At 29.4% G+C, this 25170-nt stretch overlaps 1 protein-coding gene across 1 annotated transcript in view; it reads right to left on the minus strand.

Moving 5' to 3' along the window:
• Window positions 1-266: 266 nt before the first annotated feature.
• LOC142317850 (uncharacterized) overlaps window positions 267-25170 on the minus strand; it is a 36439-nt gene continuing 11535 nt past the window's right edge. The window contains exons 4-6 of the mRNA XM_075354400.1: window positions 24494-24557; window positions 4123-4440; window positions 267-1614 (exon numbers count right to left, since the gene is read on the minus strand). Coding sequence (XP_075210515.1) covers window positions 344-1614; window positions 4123-4440; window positions 24494-24557 — 1653 coding nt within the window. The 3' untranslated portion in view covers window positions 267-343. The remainder of the gene's footprint in view (window positions 1615-4122; window positions 4441-24493; window positions 24558-25170) is intronic.

Genomic DNA, 25170 nt, shown 5'->3' on the forward strand with positions numbered 1-25170 from the left:
AAATTTATTTCTATCAAGGAACAAATTGCAATTAACATTTAAAAAAAATTAAATTGATAAATTTACCTATTTTATTTTTTGGGGGATAAAATGTTGATTATTTAAGTATAGGATACACTGAATTAAGTATAACTTAATCATGTGAAATCATTTCTATATTGCTGAAAGTCTATTTTAACAAATTGAAAAAGCTTAATTAAGATTTTCTATAAGCGAATTATCAATGAAGATGACAAAAGGAATTCAAAAATAATTAAAAAAAACAATTTTATATAAGTTAAATTCTTTATTTACTCAAAACAGAGTAATTTTATTACATTTTATAAAAAGGATCAGACTGCTTTTATATAGCCCATTTCAGTGACTGAAACCAGCTACTGCTAACCGGACTTTGGTTATTATTTTGGTTGTTTGCATTCTGGTTGTAGTTGTTATTGCTCTGATTCTGATTATTCTGGTTGTTGTTGGATTGATTCTGATTGTTTTGGTTGTTATTGTTGTTTTGGTATTGGTTATTGTAATTGTTGTTCTGGTTTTGGTTACTGTAATTGTTGTTGTTCTGATTTTGGTTACTGTAATTGTTGTTATTATTTACATTGCGGCCATACTGGTTATTATTGTTGAAATTGTTATTATTATTTTGGTTGTTCTCATTTTGATTGTTCTGATTATTATTCTGATTGTTGTATGAGTTCTGGTTGTTGTTATTGTAGTTATTCTGGTTTTGGTTATTGTTGTAATTGTTGTTCTGGTTCTGGTACTGGTTGTTGTTGTAATTGTTGTTCTGGTTCTGGTACTGGTTGTTGTTATTGTAATTATTCTGGTTTTGATTATTGTTGTTGTAATTGTTGTTCTGGTTCTGGTACTGGTTGTTGTTATTGTAGTTGTTTTGATTGTTGTTGTTCTGGTACTGGTTGTTGTTATTGTAGTTGTTTTGATTATTGTTGTTGTTATTGTAGTTTTGGTTGTTGTTATCGTAGGAATTTTGGTTATTATTGTTGTAATTATTCTGGTTGTTATTATAGTTGTTTGCATTTGGGCCATATTGGTTCTGGTTATTGTTGTTGTTGCTGTATTGATTGTTATTGTTGTAGTAATTCTGGTTTTGGTTGTTATTGTTATATTGGTTTTGATTGTTGTTCACATTCTGGTCATTTTGGTTCTGGTTATTGTATTGATTGTTGTTATTACTGTAATGGTTGTTTTGGTTGTTGCTGTTCTGATTATTGTAACCATTATTATTGTTGTACTGGTTCTGGTTGTTGTAGCTATTCTGGTTTTGGTTATTGTAGTTGTTGTTGTTATTGTTGTATTGATTATTCTGATTGTTGTAATTTACATTCTGACCATTTTGGTTCTGGTTGTTGCTGTTTCCATTGTTGTAGTTATCGTTGTACTGGTTTTGACTATTATTACTGTTCCGATTCTGTTGTCCATTCTGATTATTGTTGTTGTTGTATTGATTGTTTTGGTTGTTGTACTTGTTATTATCGTTGTAGTTGTAATTGTTATTTTGGTTCTGGTTGTTATTGTTGTATTGATTACTGTTCTGGTTGATATTGTTGCTATATTGGTTATTGGTGAACTGGTTTTGGTTGTTTCCGAACACGTTTCCTGAAAACAAAGAAAGATTATTTTTCACCTCTTTTATAAAATATCAATTCTGAAATGCAATAGCACAATCCTTCAACTGTCAACGGAATACCGTTGTTTGTTTTGCAGTACTTGTTTTTTCCCAATATCTAATAGGACTAACGGACACTACCAACCACACGTAAATCATTGAAACTCCCTCCCGCTTATATATTTCATGAAATAGTCTAGAAGACCTGTGGTTATTCTACATATTCATCTATTAATAATACTGCTTTATATGTTCGTGCATTTATTTATTTCAATATTTTATAAGTTAGATCAAATTTTATACTTACTCTAGTATCAAATTATCTTATTTTTAATATATATATATATATATATATATATATATATATATATATATATATTTAATGTGAAAATGAAACGCTTACTAAGCTTTCGACTGTTTCACAGGAAATATCACTTAATGCTTAGTTATGTATTCTATACTCACGCCCACCCAGTATTGTGACTATAAAAATAAAAGAATACTAGTCTGTACATTGTTTGAAAATAAATGAGAATTACTGTGTGAAAATAGTTACATTCATATGTAAATAAATTCTTTAATCCATTTTATATTAAGGTAAATTTTGTAGAAAAATATAAAATCAGCATTTTTTGAAACTAGTTTCTTGGAATTCTTTGAAGAGAATTTTTCGTATGAATATTACTCCAGGTATGAATATATATATTTAATATTAGGTCAAATATACCTGTTAGTATTGTTATTACTTATATCTATAAAATAATATATCCTTTCTGACTGATTCATCAAAGCCTAGCACAAAACTACAAGATAAATTGATTAAAATTGTGTATATTCTTCTTACGGTGTAAGTGAATACTTAAACTTTTTTTCAAAATTCCGAATTTAAACAGTTAAAATGTAGTATCAATGAAATTTATTGTTATTATTTTTCGGTAACCAATGAAGATATCAACTTGATTTTTCATGTATGTAATCTTCATGTGAATATTTAAAAAACTAATTTAAAGATTTTTTGAAATTCTGAGTTTAAAGGGTTAAAATAAATTTTCAATTTTTATGAAACCCGGCAATTTTGTTATTAATTTCTCGGCAATAAATGAAGATATCAACTTGATAGTGTGTGTAATTTTCTTGTAAATATCTAAAAAGTATTTGTAGATTTTTCAAAATTAAACCTTGAAAGCGGTGATGAAAAGTAAAAAAAATGTGAACAATGCTTGCAGATTTTCTTAATTTCCGAGTACACTACTAAATGAGATATTCACTAGATTGGGACTTGCAATACTCTTGAGGTAAAAATCTATGAACCATTCTCGGTTTTTTTAATATTGATTCATGTCCTGACTGACTGATTCATCAACACAAAAACTACTGAGTATAAATTTATGAAAATTTGTATACATGTTCTTCTTACGGTGTATGTACACACTAAGAATGGATTTTTGAAATCCCGAGTTTAAATGGTTAAAATGAAGTCACGATAAAATTTAGTATTTTTCAAATTGCTGGGTAATAAATGAAGATATCAACTTGATTATTGGTGTGTATAATTTTCATGTGAATATCTACATACGAATACCTATATTTTCTAAAATTCCGAGTTCAAAGGGTTAACATGGATATTGAATTTTATTTGAAATCCGGCTATATTTTTTAATTTTTCGGTAAAAATAAAGATATCTACTTGAAATTTGGTGTATATAGGTTTTATAAAATATCTAGAAACTAATTTCTATATTTTTCGAAATTCATCCTTAAAAGGGGTGCAGAAAAGTAAAAATTTTGAACAATAATTAAAAATTTTTACTATTCGATTAACCTAAACAATATTTTACTAGATTGGGGCTTGCAGATACTCCTTAGTTAAATATTTAAAAAGCATTTTCGGGTTTTTTAAATTTCTATTTTTTAGGGATACGATGGTATACGGCGTGGCAGTTCAACCAACACAACCGCTGTTACTGTTACTGTATGTTCGACCTGCCTCCTGCCACTTTAAAAAAAATAAAAATAAAACCAAAAAATTGTCCACGACGGAAAACTCAAGAAAACATATAACCAGGTGAAGCCGATTTTTAACTGTATACGTTTAAATTTTGCATGAAACTAAAACAAATGCACAAAAATGTTTACTTGACTTTTTTTAATATAACGAAAACAACAATTTTAGGAAAAGAGTAATGTATTTTATTTTTCAAACAAAAAAAAAATTAAAATTATAATTTATAATAATTAAATATTTTAAATAATATAGTTATTAATTAACAATCTGTCAGCTATTTTATTATTTTTATTATTATTATTATTGTTATTATTATTATTATCATTATTATTTAATAATAATCAAACATATAAATAATCATTTTGGTGTGAATAATCAATATGAGATAAACGTAATTTTTTATTAATCTTAAATATTTTCAATTTATTATTTCAAATTAAGCGATGGTATAAATTTAAAAATGTATTATCAATTTAAAATATCATGCACTCACCATTTTGGTTCTGGTTGTTGTTTACATACTGTCCATTCTGGTTGTTATTGTTATTTTGATTTTGGAACGGGTTGTTGTTCTGGTTATTTCCATTTTGATTATTGTTGTTGTTGTTATTATAGAATTGGTTGTTGTTCTGGTTCTGTTCTTGTTCTTGATTTACTGGAGAAACTTCATTCTGGTTATTGAAGAAACCGGTGAAACACTGTCTTTTGGATTGTCCATAAGGATGGACAGCGGCAGCAGCAAAGCCAACGAGAAACAACAATACCAATGAGGACTTCATGTTGAAGGTGACGGTATCATAACCGTCGCCGTCTTATATACTATACGGTTATCATTCCTACTCGATAACAATATTTATAGATATCAATAGGTGATAGGTCATTCGTTGTGGATATTGAATTATTATTTTCAAAAATAAAATTGAGGAAAAAATTTACAAATGAAAAAATGTAATATATTATAATTTTATAATTTATACCAAATTTATGTTTACTACTTATGAAATAATTTCTTTATCAAAATAGAAAAAAAAAATTGAATTACACAGATTAAACTCACTATGATACTCCTTATTCTTTATTAAAAACAGAAGACGAAATTTTTTAATGCACATTTTTGTAGAAATTCACACCTAGACAGTTAAAATAAATAAATATTCTATCTGTTCTATTATAAGCTTTCTACAATTACTTTTTATAAAAATGTTAAAGTTGTATTTTATTGTTATTATTCAATACGATTTACTTAAATACTTTCAAAAAAAATGATGTTAATAATATTTATATTGTTTACTTAATTTATAGGAATAAAAATTCTATATAAATGGGATGTTCCCCGAAAAGGTTTTCACCTTTCTGTTTTATAAATAAGCCTACTTATGATTTCGTTTTTGCGTTTCTGCTAAAAGTTTCATCTCATTTAACTAATGACTGTTCCTCTGCTACTTCAACCTTCAACCTTCAACCTTTTAATTTAATTATTAGAATTATCATTTGCATAGGCACACAATATAGAAGAGTATACTAATAACTCGTATTTATTAAAAAAATGGCTTTGTTATAAAAAGGCTGACAATCATGTCAGCGGCATATTTTCAGATATTAGTTACAGCTTCACGTCCTTGATAAAGGTTGCAAAAAATTTTAATTTTAACCTTAGTTTTAATATTAATTTTTTCTTCCAAAAAATCATTAATATTTGCAGAAACTTAATCTTATGATAAACTTGGAAAATGTAAAATATTGAAAAGATGTTTAAAACAATGTATTAAAATAAGTATTGCTTTTGCAAATTATAAAACTTTTTCTAACTTCATGTCAAAAAGCTATTATTTTCTGATAAGATATTGGTTTTGAATTATTATCTACATTCTCTGTCAGTACATTTATTTGTAGAGCCGATGACCCAAAACTAAGCAATTATTAATCCAACCTGAATCATTCTCTGTTATTAATTTGTTGAATTTGAGAAAATATTTTTTGATAACATTAACTAAATAAGGTTATTTATTCTTATAATCGAAAAAAGAAAATTGATTCGTCATAGAAATCTTATCTGATATAAAAGTTATGTTAATTAAAAAAAATTCATTACAAAAAGTAATTAAATCATCGTTTATAAATAAAAATTATATTTACAATTTCTTTTTTTCTTTTTAGAATTTAAAATCTCCTCTCTCATTTCGTGTACCCAATCTTGCCCACTGTCTTTCCAATTTCACCTTCTACCACCACTTGTTTCCAGTTCCCTAAAATTATTTTACAGCAATCTTGTTGATTTGCTAATAACTCCTCAATGCTATAGTACATTTTCTCAATATCCTCATCCTTATACTCCGACATTGGCATGTATTCCTGACTATTACTACATCTTTTGGCATCATTTCAATTCTTAAAGTCATTATTCTATCATCCAGATAAAATACTTTTTTGTATTCTTCTTGTTACACTATTTTTTAGTTATTTCTACTCCGTATTTTTCTCTTTCATTTCTTGAGTAATACAAGATAACTTCACCACTTTTCAACTTCCTCTTCCCTTTCATCTAACCGCTCTTTGCCCTATTATATCCATTTTACTTATTTTTATCTTTCTTTCAAGTTTTCCAACTTACATGACGAAAGTAATGTTCTCACATTCCATGTACCTATTCAATCAGCTTTTCCTTTTCTATGACACTACTGCTGCTTCCCCAGGAGATAGGAATGGGAAGTCATTTTATCTCCGGAATAATTAACAAAAGGCGACATCACCATGATTCCCGACTAGAAAATAATAATACAGTTTTATTCTGTTGTCTTCTACATCCTAATATGATTGACTTCCTATAAATATTTCTTCCAGACTTGGGAGCGACTTCCCTAACCAGGGGCTTCGCAGTGCCAAACCGATACTCCTCATCCGCCCTCCACAAAGGCCGTTGGCACTTGTAGATACGGAGCTCCTTATCCCAGGAGCCAGTCGGTCCCATAAGTTGCTTGTATATACCAACCAATTGTAATATATAAAATCGTTACCACTCTCTACCGCGGGGAAGTGAATATCAGGATTTTCTCTTTATAAAATCTAAGACCTAATTGGCATTTCTTAGACTCTCTAGTACTTTTAGAGAGGACACAAAGTTTACAAAATTTTATTTCATAATATTATTAAAATAATTATGCAGTTACATAACAAAAAAATGTATTGTACACAAATTTAAACGATAGTACAATTAGTTAAAGTAATGAAAATAGAGAGTAATATTTCAGATGTAAAATTAAAGTTCACAGAAACGTATTCGAATCTATTTCTGATTGATTATTTCCTGATTTCAAAAAGAGAGTAGGTTTCCACTTTTCGATACTTTCTTAATTTTATTTATGAATATAATTATTCTTACCAAATTCCAACTGGCTACTTAAAGTACACAACTATGATCCACACAACTAATCGCCATCAAATCTGAAATCACCTCCAATTCAAACGTTAGTAAGTTACTGGTCTTTTTTCTTTTAATTTTCCATTGACATAAAGTGAAGATCTTAATAAAACGAAATTGGAGGATAACGTAACTTTAACTTGGATATTTTTCATTCGTATTATTAAAAATGTATAATAACGACGAAAAGTAAAGAAAGTATAATATTCTTGACAGTTATAAGGAGTTTTTCACGTCTAATTTTACTCTTTTAGGTATGTAAAATGACGGACCAGTTGAGTACGTTCTGTTTATCTGAATCTAGTTTTAGGGTAATTTTTATTTTTCCTGTTATTTATTAACAAAATATTCTTTTCAGTTCAAAGCCGAAAAATTTAATTAAATATTTTTTAACAAAATTACAAGGAGAATTTTTAGAACTTCAATATTAAAAAAAAGTTTATGTTTCAGAAGTATATTTACTTTAGATGTTTTCTTGCTTAGCTATTCTTGTTTTGTTCAGTAACATACCTATGACAAAGGCTGTACCAATCCTAGATGTATACAATTATAACTTAACGTGATATGGACAAACACCTATTTACAAAAACTTTCAATCTATTTCTGTTAAATATTGCATAAAATATTTTGTGTTATTTTTTAATGGAATGCAGCATTTTTGTACTTATTGTAACACATTCGAATACCTTTCAAAATAAATTCAAGAAAAAATACTATAATTATTTCTTAATCGTAACTGTTAAAACAAAGTTTCTCCAAAGCCTAACAAGCATCATTTAATATCATTTAAAACAATATTTATTTAATATCGTCCTAAAACAAAAAAAAATTCATGTTCAGAATTTTGTTAATAGACATGTTAATAGATAACATTACTTTTGCCAGTTTACACGCACAATTCTTTAGTAGAAATACATTACTGATTTTTAAAAATACTTGAAGGAAGGAAACGAATAGGTGAGGCTAGTAAATTTTACTAAAACAAAATATGAAAATAAAAAAAAAATTCCCTAAATAATTGCTAAATTATTGGGTAAGAACCCCCTACATAAATGTGGTAAAAGATATAAAAAATTCTCGGTTGAACAGCAAAAAGTGGTACGATTCCATGTCATAATTGGGTTCATTAACTGCAAAATAAGTTGAAAGTTTAATTAAAGATATTTAAGAAAGAGATAAATTAATTTGTTCATCATCTAAAAGAGAATTATAATGATAATGATTTATCACGTTAAAAAACTTTAAGAATTATATTAATTTATTTTTACAATAATATTATTCAATGTTGAATAGAAATTGAAAAAAATCGATTATTACATTTATCATGAGTTAAATATAAAACTAAGATTAATAATAACCGTTATAATTAAACTTATTTAGTCTGATGCAACAAAATATACTATATCTCGTAATGCTTATAAAAGTAGTGCTGATCTTTTTCGTCCTACAACAAAAAAAATATATGTTCAGAATTTTAAATAGTGCTTAAAGCGGCTTAAATTTATACACCATGTTAATAGATAAAATTACTTTTGCCAATTTACACGTCAATTCTTTAAAACAAGATTTTACTGTGAAAGATATGTGGATCATGGTAGAGGACCCTGGTTCTCGTCCTCTATTAAATTCTTGACATGAACACATGTTGGAAGAATACCCTTTGTATCTTTCTCTAAAAATTAATAAATTACGTATTTTTAATTTAATTAGTTGGTTAATTTGATCTTTTTTTCGTTTAAATTTAGATTTGTTATAAATATAACATAAGCCGGAGGTTGCAATAACCTCTTAATCAACACCATTTTTTCCATTTTCTCACCTCATATCATATCCATAAATGTCTTTATTAAAATTGTCTCCAGAAAGAAAACTTAATTGTCGGAGTTTAACTTAAGATATCATCTGGTTTAGTTCTTATGGTTTTGGGTAGGTATGCAAAAGCTTACTAACTCGTATCACAGGTAAACATTTAATAATTTTATCTTCCTTAATAAGTGGAATATTCTTTGTTGTAATGGAATCCATATATAATATTATTGTTTTATTATTTTATCTTATCTAGCAATAATTTATACGATTAGCATATTGAAATTCTTAGATTATTAAGTTTCATAGGGTATTTCTTGGAAATGGGAAACTGTTGTATCGATTAACTACCCATAGTAGAGAATCTTCAACTGTTGCAGGAAAAAATAAATTCTGTGAACGCTATCTGAGGTTGTATTTTTATTTTTTATTTTTTTGTATTATTTATCCTTTAATGTGTACAGTAAAATAGTTTCAATACTGATTACCTTCTTGAATAATTAAATTATCGTAAATAGTTTTTCTTTCTAGTTTCAACGTCCAATTAAAGTGATTTAGAACTCTTCAGATCAGTTGAAGTCGCTGAAGTAATCTAAGAAAAGGAGATTACGAAAAAATTGAAAAATAAAAATCATTTTCTTAATTACTAAGCTTCATAATAGGAAATAACATCTCCGTTTATTTCATTGATCTACTAGTGCTTGAAAGAAGTCTTATTTTGTATTTTCATCTTTCTATATGTTCATTAGTGGTAGAAAAATAACTTTTTTTTTGTGCAAGTAGTGCTATATTCGTTCTTATAAAATGTAAAAATACTTTTTAAATTCTATTTAACAATGATTTCGCATTAACGCGTTTCTAATAAGATAATGTGAAGTTATCTACTGTATGTATTACATGCAATATTAATTTTTACAATTTTTTCAGACCTTGCTCATAAACTGGATAACATTTTGTTTTATTAATTTTTTGATAAATTTACTGCGATGGTTCTGAGGTAAATGTTTCCTTAATAACAATAATTGTTTTTACAAAGAAAAATGACGTGGTAAATAAACAGGATTTAAAATTTTTCCTTCGTCATAATAAAAATAATTGATTTTTATTTTGTTATACAATAATGATGTACACAAGTTGAATTAAGTAATAATAATAAGTATTATTATTACTCTTTACTTGCTTTCAAAAATTGTACAATATAGGGTCCCGCTAATTCTTATCAACAGGACCCTGTATTAACATGAATTGATTACAAATAAGTCACACATTTCAAAAAATACAATCAAAAATATACTTGTATCCTTAGATAATATTTAAAATGTTATAAAATAATTAAGGTGGCATTAAAAGGAAAGACAAAATTTAAATAAAAATTAATGAAAATAAATTTAGAATTTTTTAAGAAATTAAATGCATTTTAATAAATAAAAAAAGATTGAATAAGTGTAAATAAAGGTAATTACACTTTATATTACAAAATATAATTAATACATAGCATTACATTTTATAACGAAAGGTAAAAACCGATTAACAATTTCCTCTAATAAACCTATTAATCTAAAATATTCTTTTTATCTATTTCTAAAATATTTGAAGGTACTTACTTCATTAAAAATGATTGGAATTTGAGTTTTAATGCCTTTTTAAAATATAAATTAAAATAATTTGCTACCTTGTGTATTTTCTTAGGGCACAAATAAAGGAATATATAATTCCTTTTACATAAAGGAAAAAAATTTCTTTTCTGCACCTATCAGATTTTCTGGTAAGTAAAGGATAACTATCAGAAAGCTATGTAAAAAAGGTATCAGATTATGTCCACTGTAGAATTCATTAAAAAAATTCCTTTCTCCGTGTGGGGCTTCATATAACCTTAGGCGGCCATTTTATTTCCTAAATATCATGTGAAATTTTACGTATTAGAAGTAACTATGAAATTCGTAAATACTTCTAATTTTAATAATTTACAACATTAATTTAATATTAATAATAAATTATAATTATAATGAAAGTGAGTAAGCAAATTTTTAGCATACACAGATTTATTAAATAAAAAATCCATTGTAGACAATGTAAATAAATTAAGCATAAAAAATTTATTTTCATGAAAAGGTAGTTACATTTAACTTAAATGAAACTAAAAAGAATCGCTCTTAAAAAGGATTGAATGTTTTAACTTGCACTATATTAAAAAAAAAAAAAATTATGTAGAATGATTAAATGAAAACATTTATTAAATTTACAAATATTATTTTATAGGATAAAATACTAATTATTTTAGGATATTCTGAAATTTATTTATTGTGGCCTAATCAAGAGTAATTATTGCTACAATATTGAATGATATTAAAAAGAATGGTCTTCCTGTTGGCAGATTAAACAAGCTCATATAAGTTTTTCTGTAAACGATAAATTATTGAAATAGTAAAAGTTTTGTGGAAAATAGTAATTTGAAATATTTTATTAGTCAGTATTTTATTAAGATATATTTTTCTGATACAGAGTAAATCATGTTACATGTTATAAAAGGAATCAAGCTAATTCACGTTGCCCATTAGAATGACTGAAACCATCTATTGCTAAATGGAATTTGGTTATTGTTTTAGTTTTTTGCATTCTGATTGTTGTTCTGATTCTGATTGTTTTGGTTATTTTTGTTTTTATTGTTATTATTCTAGGGAGCATTTTGGTTATTATTGTTCTGGTTTTGGTTGATCTGGTTACTGTTCTAGTTCTGGTTGAAATTGTTGTTGTTTACATTCTGGCTATACTGATTATTATTGTTGAAATTATTATTGTTTTGGTTATTGTACCGGTTGTTCTGATTTTGATTGTTCCGATTATTGTTCTGGGTGTTACTGTAGTTATTCTGGTTGTTGTTATTGTTGTTATGATTTCCGCAAACCATTCCACGCAACACACGCAAAAAGAGTATGTTTTGCCGTGTCAATCACAGAGCAAAAAATACATTGGGGGGTGCACGCCTACCAAATCTGAATAAATGTCCTCAAAAGCGCTATAGCCAGTGAGCAACTGTGTGGTATAAAAACCTACCTTGCCATGTCCTCAAGCCGACTCCTCTTCCACATCATTAACATACTTACTTGTTCACGCTGAGCCGATTCCTGTCCTCCATCTAACCTTCCAATCATTCATGACCAATATGTCGACCTCTGATCTGTCCATCTCATTATATTTTAAGCTGCGTGCTTTAATCCGTAGGTCAATGGGCAAAACCGAAGCTATGACACATGATGCTTTATAGGATACGATCCTGAAATCACGCCAAGTAGGGTGCGTCTATGAATCCCCTGTAACCGCCTTAAATTCCTTTGCACTCCAACCACAGTCCCTTACACTGGGGCTCCATAAAGCAACGTCGACGTGTCGGGGACTCTTGAGTTGTCAGCAATTGGTTGAGCGCCTTGAGCGTTCTTTCGGCTTTGCAACACGCTTCGACTACATGCTAACTGAAGCGACAAGATCTATCTATGTGAATTGCCAAGTATTCGACGCAGTTCTTAAGCTGTGGAGGTTGATCGCCTAGCTTTAAATTTATCTGTCCCACCACTCTCCTTCCATTAAGAGTTGTATACTTGCATTTGTGTGGAGCTAATGTAAGGCTATGCTCCTGCATCCAGGTGTTAATCATGTCTAGCGCTTCATTTCCTCTGGTCTCCAGCTCAGTCTCACTAACTAATACGGCTATGTCATCAGCAAAAGCAATCGTTTCAGCACCGTCCGGCAAAGGGAGGCAAAGCACACCATCGCATGCTATTAGCCATAGCAATGGGCCCAATACTGATCCCTGTGACACCTGCTGAAAGCTGAAATCGCAGGGCCGCTGCTTGTGTATTAGCCGTCACCCAACGATCGCTGAGATATTCCCCGATCTGGCGTCTCAGGTAGTCACTGATTCCTTTGCCGTGAAGCGCAGACATGATTGTCGTCCTCGGCACACTACTGATCGCATTGCGTACGTCGAGCATAATGAACATCGACATGCGCCTTTTCCTCCATGTCCCCTATTCTGTGGCGACCGCCCAGTTGACCACCTTCGTTACGGCCTGTATTGCTGACCTTCCTTGCCATAATCCGTATTAGTTAGAGTGGATGCCGACGCCCGCCTCAAACTCCTCAACTATGCGGGACGCCAGCATCCTTTCGACTGATTTGCCGACATTGTTAATAAGACTAACGGGCGATTCGCAACATCTTGATCTTCTCTAGCTTGCTTGGGAGGGAATACCAGACGCGATTTCTTTTAACAACCCGGTAAGCATTTGTTCTCAAGACCGTAGTTCAATACATTTGTCATTTCCCATGGCACTTTCAACATTAAACCCTTCAAAACCTCGCTGGAATGCCACCTGGGCCGGGACTCTTCTTTTTATTCAGTTTGGCTTTAGCCTTAGACACTTCTTGTGAGAAGCGTGTTACCTCGCAATAAATAACATCAGTAACACCGTTAATAGTACGGGGAAAAAGTTTGGTAATCTGTTTGCTCGATTGATCCTTCGTGAGGACGGGCAATCGTGTACCAAAACCCTTCATTGCTCTTTGATAAGCCCGCTCCACTGGGTTTCATCTAGCTCTCTGCAGAGCTCACGCCATTTTTCAGTCTTAGCCTGTTTAATGTCATAATTGAGTGAACGCTTACAATTCACATAATTGAGCGCTGCCTCTTCATAGGCCTCTCTTCCGGTTATCCTACGTTATTTATGACGTCTTAGTCGTTGCAGTTCCTGCCTCTTCGTTGCGATGCTCTCAGACCACCAGTATGTATGTTTAGATCCTCTATCTCTGCTAGGTATCTGAGATATCTCCTCAATTGTCAGTTCTTGCAGAACATCTGGCGTGAGATTTCATCCGTCACTTTCGCGACTACTACAATCACCTGTGCTTGTGTCTATCTGATGGATCTCTGGAAATTAGCCGTACGATACAATACATCGTCTATCTCCAAAAGCGTAGCCAAGTGGTCGCTTGCGGTCTCCTTACGTAAGACTCTCCAGTGACATCTAATATGGTCCCAGCTCCCATCAAGGATTGTCAGATCCAGCACAGAAGCATGGCCTCTAGTCTCGTAAGTGGGCGTGTAGTCATTGACACAAAACATCCCTGTCATTTGAATTAGGTCTGATAGCATCTCTCTCGCCTCTTCGACTGGTGTACCGAATGCCTTCAACGACTGACTTGCAATTCACTATCATCCATCAGGATGACTTATTTAGGCGACCTTATTATGACCTCGTGTAACTTAGTCATATGTTCTTCAAACTTGACTAAGTTACAATTTGGCCTGATGTAAACACCAATGAGTACTGCATTCGATAGCTCGAGGTCAATCAGTTCTGGGCCTCTAACAAAAAGCTGGCATCTCAACCTGCCACTGACGTTCTGTACCGCAACGTCGACCTTCGGTACATCGGTACACCAATCGTCCTGGCTGCCATATGTCTATTCGACTCTGTAGTAATTAAAAAATCTACACAGAGACTTCGAGCCACCTCTCCCACCAGATTGTGAAAAATTACACTGCGATTTGCATTGGATAATATTATCCTAAGCACTGCGAGCAGAGCCGTACGTCACTATTTCAGTGCGGTGATCTCTACTCTGACAGTCTAGACATAATTTCGGCTCTCGATACTCTCTTATCTGGTGTCCTTTTCTGCCACAATTGTAACAAAGCTCAGTCCTGTCGGGCTCCCGACACTCAACACTCCTGTGTCCAACACTCCAGCAACAATAACACCTGTTACTCTCTTCTCGAATGTAGGCCCGACAATGGACCCGCCCAATACGTATTCGATTCTTAATCAAGGTATTGTCAGCCCTGTACGTCGTTACAATTGTGACATTCTGTGTGTCGCCATATGCCTTCTGCACTGAAGTGATGCGAAACTCTTCATTAATACCGATCAGTCTAGCTACAGCCTCTCCGACTTCTTGTTCACTTGTATCCACACCAATGTCTTTTATGTGGACGAAAGCCTTCCTATCTCCGCGTGTCCTCAGGTCTACTTGTAGGTAGGCTGTCTTGTCACGTAGAACAGCTGTAAATTGTTTCGCATTCTCCGCCCCTTTAATACGCATTTGTAACTCCTCATTCCTGCCTTTACGTAACGGCAGTACTTCACTCGCTTCATCCTGCGTGACGGTAGACTTCATTTTCTTAAATAGGTTCGCGTAGGACCTACCATGTGCTCACAACATAACCTCCAGGCTTTCCTCTACAGGCGGTGTGGACCGTCTAGCAGAGGCAGACCTCGACCTAGATCTTTCTCGTGTCTCAACAGGAATGACTACTGAAACAAGTTCCTCACAATTCTTTTAAAAGTCATTTATATTCGCCAATGTAGCAACATTGTTACTATTGCACGTTATTATGAATAAGTTTCTTTCGTGAAATTGGTAAAAATCAGTTGAGGGATAAATTGTAATTCAATTTGTTTTTCCGTGTGCTAAAAGAACAAATACAAGTAAAATTTTCATAAATTCTAATTATGGCCCCCTCAATTACTCCTTATCCTGACATCATTGTTTTGAATAATTTTCTCATTTTTACCCTTCGTACAAAATTCGCCATACTAAATTTCATATTATTGATCAAAATCATTCCAAAGATAGAGAAAAAATAATCACCAACACATCTACGTTCATGTACAGATTCATCAGTAAAAAAATGAACGCTATAACAAACATTAATATTTTGGATTTAGGGTTTTTAAATTTTTTAAATTATTATTTTTTGACATTTAGGAATTCTTTTTGTCTGTTACTTGTTTTAACTGATAGAAATAAAAAAAAAAATGAATTAATATAAATCTAATTGATATCACCATCTTGAATTAGATTAGAAGAAAATATATCTAAATTATTTCTAATTGAGTGTCTGGTGACTTAAAAAAAAAAAATCAGTTCGCAATCTGGTTCTTAAGTATATTTTTATGCATGTTCAATTCATACTGAATGTCGCGCTTGAATACTTTTTATTAGTTTGTAGAATAGGTCCATAGTAAGTTTCTTCGCGTTAACGTCAGTCAGATCTTTTTTATCAAAAAATTAATGGGGTACGTAGTTGTTTTACAGATATTTTTGTATGCTTGCAGCCTGATATACTGTTTATATTGACTGACTGAAATAAGGATATAAGTTAGTGTGATTTTCAAAGAACATTCAGAAAAATAATTGAAAAATGTACGATTAAAGAAAATACAGATTTCCATATTCTAGCTAGATTGGCTTAGCTTGGACTTAGTTACAGTCCAAGCATCTGGATATCTTTCGATACTTTTGTCATACTTGCTTTTTTTGTTCCTTGCAAGTAATGTCTTTCATACCGTGTTTGATTTTTTGTAAGAGATAAAACAAAAAATGTTTTGTTAGAAATAAAATTTAGAACTAATTAAAAATAAAATTTCTATATGTTCATGAAAAAGTAAGACTTCTCTATTTAATATCAAACTTGAAATCACTGTTAAATTAGGAGTAATAAGTTAGTATAATTTTTTTTAATTTTCCGTTGATATGAAATTTTCAAAATGTAAAAAAAGAGAACTGGAGGACACTATTCTTTTACATTTGAGTGTTTTTCTTAGTTTTATTAAATTTTTTTTTTTTAAATTTTCAAAATAACATTTTTCATATTTCCGTTAGGCTTATCATAATTGATTTGATTATTGTTTTCTGCCCTTCCTAGTATTTCCATTCTAACTTCGAAGGTGATGGGTTTCGAAGTACCGCCATTCTCAAAACTACTTTTAGCACTCTAAAAGGACTGCAACTATTTTTAGAAAATTAACTTTTAAAACTAATATTTTATTTTTATACTACTTTTAGAAAAGGTAGAGTGACAATGCTAGGAAGGGCAGAAAAAACACTCAGGTCAAACATCTTTAAAAGCTGTACTGTATTCTCAACAAATATTTGAATATTTTTTAAATAGTGAATGCTACTATTGGAATGAAGTAAATTTTCAACAAAATAAAAAAAAGTTTATATTACGTGAACCTGTTCATTACTTAACATTTTCTCAATCGGGAAAATTTGTCGATTGGGAAAACTACGTATTTTAAATAAAATTATAGGAACCATTTCAAAACTACAAAATAAAAATTATAAAATAAAGATACTCCATAATTTTTTTAAATCTATTTTATATACATGGAATTAGAGTTTTATCTATTTATTTATAAAGGTTAAGACTGCAGGTATAGAAAATTATGTTCATCAGAATTATTTCAATTATTTACGAAGTTTTAGTATCTTTTATAAATTTTAGCAAATTCTCTTTTTTTTACATAATTTTGTAGACTGAAGTGCTATTAATCAGTCCTCTTATAAATTAATATGTTTATTTCATTTCTGTAGATAAAAAATTTGTCTTATAAATAAATTGTTTATTTAAAAATTATTATGATAATTAGCTACTTTATCGTTTTACAATAGATTATAATGTTAATATTATATTACTTTCTTACGCAATAATCCTTCTCTTTCTACTCAGATCTCTGATTGACAGTTTAACTAATTTGCAGAAACTTCTATCTGTATTTTTAAATCAATAAAACTATTTCACTGCAAATAAATATGTAATAAATAAATTAATACAAAATTTCGAGTACACTCTTTAATTAACTCAATGAAATAGTTTGAAAGTTAAAATTTTCTCAGTCTTTCTTGTTTTATATATTGGCAAAACATTGTACTGGTTAAGGAATAAAACTACTCGTCTAAACAAAATCAATAACCTCAACTACTACAAAAGGTTTAACATAAAGGAAATAAAATAAAGCAGGAAGATAAGCTGAAATTTAATAAGCCTATATGAGTTTAGGTGCATTACCTATGTAGTTATACCTTGCACCCCTCCATAACCAAACTTAGCTGCACTACTGTTATGAGGGAAAACAAAATTTTCTGTTTATTTGAGATAAAAAAATTTTCATTCGATAATGAGTACTTTAACAATGAATGTTGATTTTGAATTTTAACTAATTTTACAATATCAAACCTACTTTAGCAATGTACTCTTTGCATGGTAGGCCAATAACGATTATAATATTTCCAACCTTCATTTTTCAATAAAAATTTCCAGTTTGATAAAATTTTAACGTGTTTTTTTTTATTTCTAATACTAAATTTTTCTAATATCATTTTTTGCGCCTTCAAATAATTTTTTTTAAATTGTAGAAAAATAATTGTTTAAATGTACATTTCTGAAATATAGTTTTAAAAAAATAATTTTCTTTAAAAGAATTTACTTAAGTAATATGTTTATTATTCTGACGACTACTTAATCCTAGAATTTTTTGTCTCCAACATGACATTAAAATAATTTTCAAATAATTGAACGTGATTTTATTTTGTGTTTAATGTATTATTATTATTATCGGATGGAATAAATTGGTTGGTAGTTTATTAAAAACAATATGAAATCGTTTAAAATAACTTTTAATCTAACAAAAAAGACGTACGTAATTAATAAAGACTCATTCCAAGACATATATCGGTGCAGTACAAACGGAAGTATAGCATCAAAGCATGCGCCGCGTTATTTCCCGCTTTTCATAATCCTTATATGGAATTTCTCTTATACCTGTAGGCAGTGTACCTATCAACAACGTTTTTTTTTTGAACAAAAATTTACAATTGGTTTCTACAAACGAAACCATAAGTAAATAATAAGTTAAAATATCACACAAGAGAGGGACATTCAATGATGACCTTCCCTGACAACAAACAGTAAATGATTATAATAACAGTAAACATAATACTCTTTAATTAATAAGCACTATCATTACTGGATTCAATAATTTGTTCTATATATGAACCACATGTGTCCAACAAATTCAGTTCTCATGCGTTTTGTTTTTATCAAATAGAAGATCCTCATGCACATATGAGCACAGGTAGATAAACGAACGAATGAAAAATTAAACACAGCCGTTAATAAAAGGCTGAAAAAATAAGTGAACATGGATAAATGAAAAGCAAGAATAATATAAAGATTAACAGCATTAAAATGACAACTCTAAGTATGTAGTAACAAGGGAAACAAATATGGTAATTGAAACAGGTAAACGCACAGGTTAAGAGGTAAAAAAAAAAAACCCAAAAATAGAGAATGAAAATAGAGTATCTTCAACGACCCTCACTAGGGTCCAGCTGAAAATGGAAAGGTCATTTATTCTTGAAATTATTCAAAATTAGGTTTATAACAATTTTAAAATATTCTGAAGGGTGCTATACTTCTCTTGGATAAAATTATTTTACCATTTTCTAGTTTTAATGGCATTTATTAAAAATTGTTGATTAAAATTCTTATCAAAAAGAGAATTTGATTGTTAAAGCACATTTTAAGACGTGCAGGTATAATTACTTCTGTTGAAGAAACAAAACAGACTGTAGGAAGCGATCTCTTCTTTCCAGAAAACCTTAATTGAATGTTCAGTAAAAAGTAGAATATTTTTTTGTGAAATGGAACCTATAGATACCTTCAATTTTTGTGTTCAACTATTCATTCAATTGCTTAATTTTTTACAAATGGGAGTGATTGTAAATTATGCTTATTATTTTAGACTGTAATCTAAGTATAATATCTTGATAGATTACTTTATGAAATATAAAAGTAAAAATGCCAATCGGAGTCCTAGAAAATTCTTACATCGACTTCATCTAATAATCACATGGAGTTTCAATATTTCAAACGGAAAATAAAAATAATAACAAAAAGAATATACGCATATATTCTTATTTTCTACATATACAGATTAGCCTCCTTCAATTTGACTTAAAATTTAATTTTTCCCCAGTCATTAAGCTGAAACTGTAGAACTTATGTGTTTACTGATTGCTTGTGTTTTCTTACTGAAAAGAAAAAAAACAAGCTTATACTTTAGTATAATTTTTTATTCAGTAAAAGTCACAAATTTACAAAAGTTTATTCTTGTTTTAAAATAGTCGCTTCTTAGGTAAATGGTTCCTAAAATGAGAGTGTTAGAGTTATTTAAAAAAAAGATTGTCGTGTATACTTTACCTGAGTAATTCAAACAAGAAATATTGATAACAATATCACTACACTTTTAACCCATCAGTTAATTAAAAATAAATTATAATTAATATGTAATACAAATTATAAATAAATAACTGATTAATAATATAATAATTATATAAATAAAATTTAGATAATTATTAAAAGATATTTTTCAAACCTCTTATTTTCAGTTTTATTCAATGATGTATTTTATTATTCTGAAAGTAGGCCTTATCTTTTCTAGTATATTCAGATAAACAGTACTTTAAACCGAAAATATTCCATTCTTTACCTTCCTAACACCTTCCATAACACTGAATCAGCCCTCAAGAAGAGGATACCGCCAATCAAGATTAATAAATAAAAGGTAACGAAATTTACTTTATTTATTGAGGTACCAAAAACGATGTAGTCGACAATGTCCAAAAGGATTTGTTAATAAATATTTAATCAAATCCTTTAGTATATATATGTTTTTAATTATCGTTAAACAAAAAAATATAAATACTACAAAGGCATATAAAGAATGATCAGGAATAATGTAAGAAACTTTCAGGTGTTTTACTGTTCAAAATAAAAAATGAAATTCTCATAAACATAGGTTCGTAAACGCTTCGTTAACGAGTATTGGTGGTGAGAGATATTGCCCGGATCAGTGACCTTCCTTAAAAATAAACTAGAGTGTAATTCTTGGGACCAAAATTAAACGACCAATTTAGTGATTTTATATGAAATCTGATCTAAAAATTAAAACAAAAATCCCATAACTGTATTTTCAGTAATTTTTTAGAAATCTGGGGTTAAATGCAAAACATTGAGATCGAAAAAGTACTATTTTATTTTTTATGTAAAGTAAATTTTTCAGTTAGGTAATAACATATATAACGTTTCAAGAAAACGGGTAGAAAATTTGATTCTTAGTATAATAATATAGTAAAGTCCACAGATTCTAAATATAAACGTAAGAATTTTGAAGTTTATTAAAAAGAAAACATAACAAAATGTGAGAGATTTAAAATAAGTATTAAAGAAACAAAATTTGTAATTATCACAATACAAAATGAGTAAACATTTTAGAAAAATAATAAATATACAAACACAAACAATAATACCAACCTATAAACAATTAAATTAACTGGTGAAAATGCCCTCCGCCCCAAAATGTTTTTGGTGTTTTTCCGTATTTCAACAATGTTGTTTCGTATTTGTTGTACTGCAATGAGAATTCTAATAACGCTTTTCCTGTTCTACTCATTTGTTCATATACTAATGATTTCAAGCGGACCCACAGGTAGTAGTTCAGAGACGTTAAATCAGGCAACCTTGGAGCCCAGTTGATAGGTCCGCCACGTCCAATCCACTTGTTTAAAATTCAATTTAAGTGTTGTCTAACAGCTAGAGAAAAGTGTGAGATAAAAGTGAAAAATTTTGCCCTAATCTCTGTACCTTCCGTAAAAATAATCCAGACTGTAATCCTTGGAACTAAAATTAAACGATAAATTTAGTGATTTTATATGAAATCTGATCTAAAAACTTAAAAAAAAAACAGGTCCCAGAACTGTATTTTCTATAATTTTTAAGAAATCTGGGGTAAAAGGCAAAAGATTGGGGTCAAAAAAATACATTTTTTTCTGTTTGGTGTAAAGTAGATTTGTTACATATGTAATAACATATATAACTTTAAAGAAAACTTATAGAGAATTCGATTCTTAGTAAATGGGAGTTGCCCCATCAAGCTGGAAAATAAGAGCTGATGAAAGATGTTCCTCTGATAAGAAGAAGGGAGATTTTCTTGTTATCAGAGTAACATCTTGCATCAGCTCTGGAAGATAATACTGCCAAACTTTTAAGTATGAATCATTCGAAACATTCTCAATGAAAAATAAATGTAGTGTTCTGTTACACTGCAATGCATTCACTGTTCTTAATTTATAATTTGGTTGTAAATTGGATGATTGAGATAAAAACTGGGCTCCTCATATCTGATATTTTGCCCGTGTGAAACGTCTTTGCAGAATGAGGAAAATTTTTTCCTCACATGTGGCTTGATAAAAATGAAAAATTCGAAGATCTGTTAAGCCGTTTGAAAAATCTGTGTGAAGATCGTTAAAAAGAAATAAGAAATATGCTGAAAAAGTTTTAGGAATTCATAAAGCGCCCAACTTTCTGTAAGAATCTAGGTGAACTGTTACCATCATACAAAGATATGGGGGTGTAATATGTTCCTCGGAATTTACTTCTTAAACTCCCTTACGCATTTTCTGCGATAATCTTGCTTACGAAGTGATGAACACAGAGTGTTTACAGCAAGATAACACTGTTGTGGAAATGAGGTACCGCTGTCGATGGAGTACAAGCAACAACGGTTGATCGTTAGATATTGGAAAGAGCTGTTCCAAATGAAAAATGCAGGAAAAAACAATAAATGTTACATTTTAGGATAAGATGATTATTATCATACATATATGTAAATATATTGACATTCAATCTGTATGTCATAAAAATGTGAGAAAAACTAAATATTTCAATTCAGTGTAAAAAGTTACAACAGATATTTTCTTCCATATATTGTATAAAAAAAATTACAGTTTTTTCCCCAGAGTAATGAGTTTCATCCAAAATTTCCAAAACAAAAAATCGGGTTGTAATATTTATCGTAAATATAGAAAGTATAGTCATAAATTATACCAATCTTTGTACAACTAAAATAAATTTATCCGATCGCAGACCAGAATATGAAAACACTAAATAATAAGGTTAATTGCTGAAATAAACATGACCATGCTGTAAAATTGACCGTGACAGCAAAGCATGGTCAATACTTCAACTAAAAGAATAATCTCTTATATACATATATATTTATATATTTTTTTTTATATTTGTATATAGGTTGATATAAAAGTATATAGAAACAACATTCAAAATGTTTTCTATTAATTAATTTAGGACCGAAAAAATTTGGTTTTTAAAATTAAATATTGTGATAATTGAAGAGGGAAATGATTAGATATAATTATTCTAATCCATTATTAATGCTGGTTCATGAATAAATAAAGCCTTTATAATTTATATCTAATTTACTTATATTTGAATAAGTAACTTATATATATATATATATATATAAAATATTATTTTTTGTAAGTTTATGTATAATGTGATTGAACCGTATATGTAATGTTACGTTGAGTCCATGAAGACTATTGGTAGAAGACTGATTGAATGTTGTGCGGAGCCGACTTATATAGTGTGTACGGAGCCGAGTGAACCGCCAGGAGCTGTGTGCATCGAAGTCGAATGAATCGTCAGGAGCTGTGTGAGCTTCCGGAACTGAGTGCAGCCGACAGGAGCCGAGTGCATCCAAAAGGAGCTGTGTGAACTGATCAAAAAACCTTTAAATTTTAAAGTCCTTCTTAAATAAATTTTTATTAACGTGCAATGGAACTGAGTCTGAATATATATTATTTATTATCGTGGTGAAAACTGTTATAGTTTTAGGGACATAAATTAAAATATTAACTGTTTAATATGGGCTGTAGTTCTGAAAGTAGTACGAAAAATATTACTATGGGGCGATTACCTTGATTAATTAATATAGCAATTTTTTCGTTTTGCAACTTTGATTAATTACAACTCGAAAACAAGAATTTATCTAGAAAAAATCTTCGCTATCATTTCTCTCATTAAAATTTTACATTAAAGTCAAGTATCAGATGTTCATATTCCCATTTAAAAAAAAAACATTTCTCTCATTAAAATTTTACATTAAAGTCAAGTATCAGATGTTCATATTCCCATTTTAAAAAAAAACATGTCCGATTAAACTTGGCAGATCCAAGATGCGAGACAAAAATTTCAAACACACATAAAATAATAATTTTGTAACGATGTAAATATGTACTTATTTCTATCACCTATTGTCCTTCAATTTTGAAATATGAAGCCGTTTCCATACTTTCCATCACTCTGTGTATACTGAACGGTTATAAATTAAAAAGTACTTAATTTCTGTATGCACAAATATATAAATTCTCTATGCACACTGGACTTAATCTCTCGTTGTTAATTATTAAGATATTGTTAATTAATTTTATGGATGATTTGAAATGTAAGAATTTTTTAATATACATATGTGACTATAACATGCGAATAATAATATAATTGCATATATATATATTTTAGATACAGCAATTTTAAAATAAAATATATATGTCAGATGGCTAGTTAAATAATGGGTGAATTGTCTCGTTAAAAGTTGCAGGGATGCTTTATTAAAAATTATGGATTTTTAAAAAGCATTTTTAAAATTTTGTTTACTTTATAATAAATATGACCATATCTAGCCTATTGAGTGTGTTGTATATATTCATATTTAAATAAAGGAAAAATGTTAAGATATTAAAGCGTATAAATTGGATAAATTACAACATATATTATTTTTTTTTTTTTTACTCATATGAGAACTTTTTTATTTATTCCACTTTTTACAAATATTTTGAAATTTAAGCGTCGGGCGACCTATCATCTTAACTATTGACACTCAGTGAAGGATGATATCAATAGAGTATATAAGACGACGGCGGATATGATATCATCACCTACAGCATGAAGTCCTCATTGGTATTGTTGGTGCTCGTTGGTTTTGCTGCTGCTGCTGCCGTCCAGCCTAAAAAACGAGAGTGCTTCAGCAGTATCTACAACAATCAAAGTGCAGTTTCTTCACCAAGTCAACAGTAACCAGTACAAGAACAATAACCAAAATAATCAGTTCGACAATCAAAACTTTTGACAATCTGGTATAAGTTTTCTAAGAATTCTGTAGTAGTAATATTAAAAAAAAAAAAAAAATCATAAATTATTCCATAAATCGTTTCATTATTTAAAAAACGTAGGGTAAAACGTAAAAACGTAGGGTGCAATAGAATTTTATAGTATTCACGTATAATCATTAGTTTTGAGTTGATACTGCTTTCTAACGGTAGTGAAGTTTTCACAAATACAGATGCATTTGTTGAGATTAAGGTGATTTATTAAAATCAAGATACATTCATTCATAAATTTAGAATTATAATTAATAAACCAGAAGGTACTTTAATTAATAATTTTTAAGTTAAAAGAAAGAATATTGCAGTAAATAAATGATACTGGATGGAATATTTATTAGCACATTGGATATTCTGCTACAAAGATACTCCACCAGAAGACGGTCTAATTTTAACAGAATTAACATACTTTTTCAGAATATTTAAAAAAAAATGTAAATGCAAATTTCGCTTAAA

The sequence above is a fragment of the Lycorma delicatula genome, chromosome 1, assembly GCF_047948215.1.
Source record: "Lycorma delicatula isolate Av1 chromosome 1, ASM4794821v1, whole genome shotgun sequence".
Lineage (NCBI taxonomy): Eukaryota > Metazoa > Arthropoda > Insecta > Hemiptera > Fulgoridae > Lycorma > Lycorma delicatula.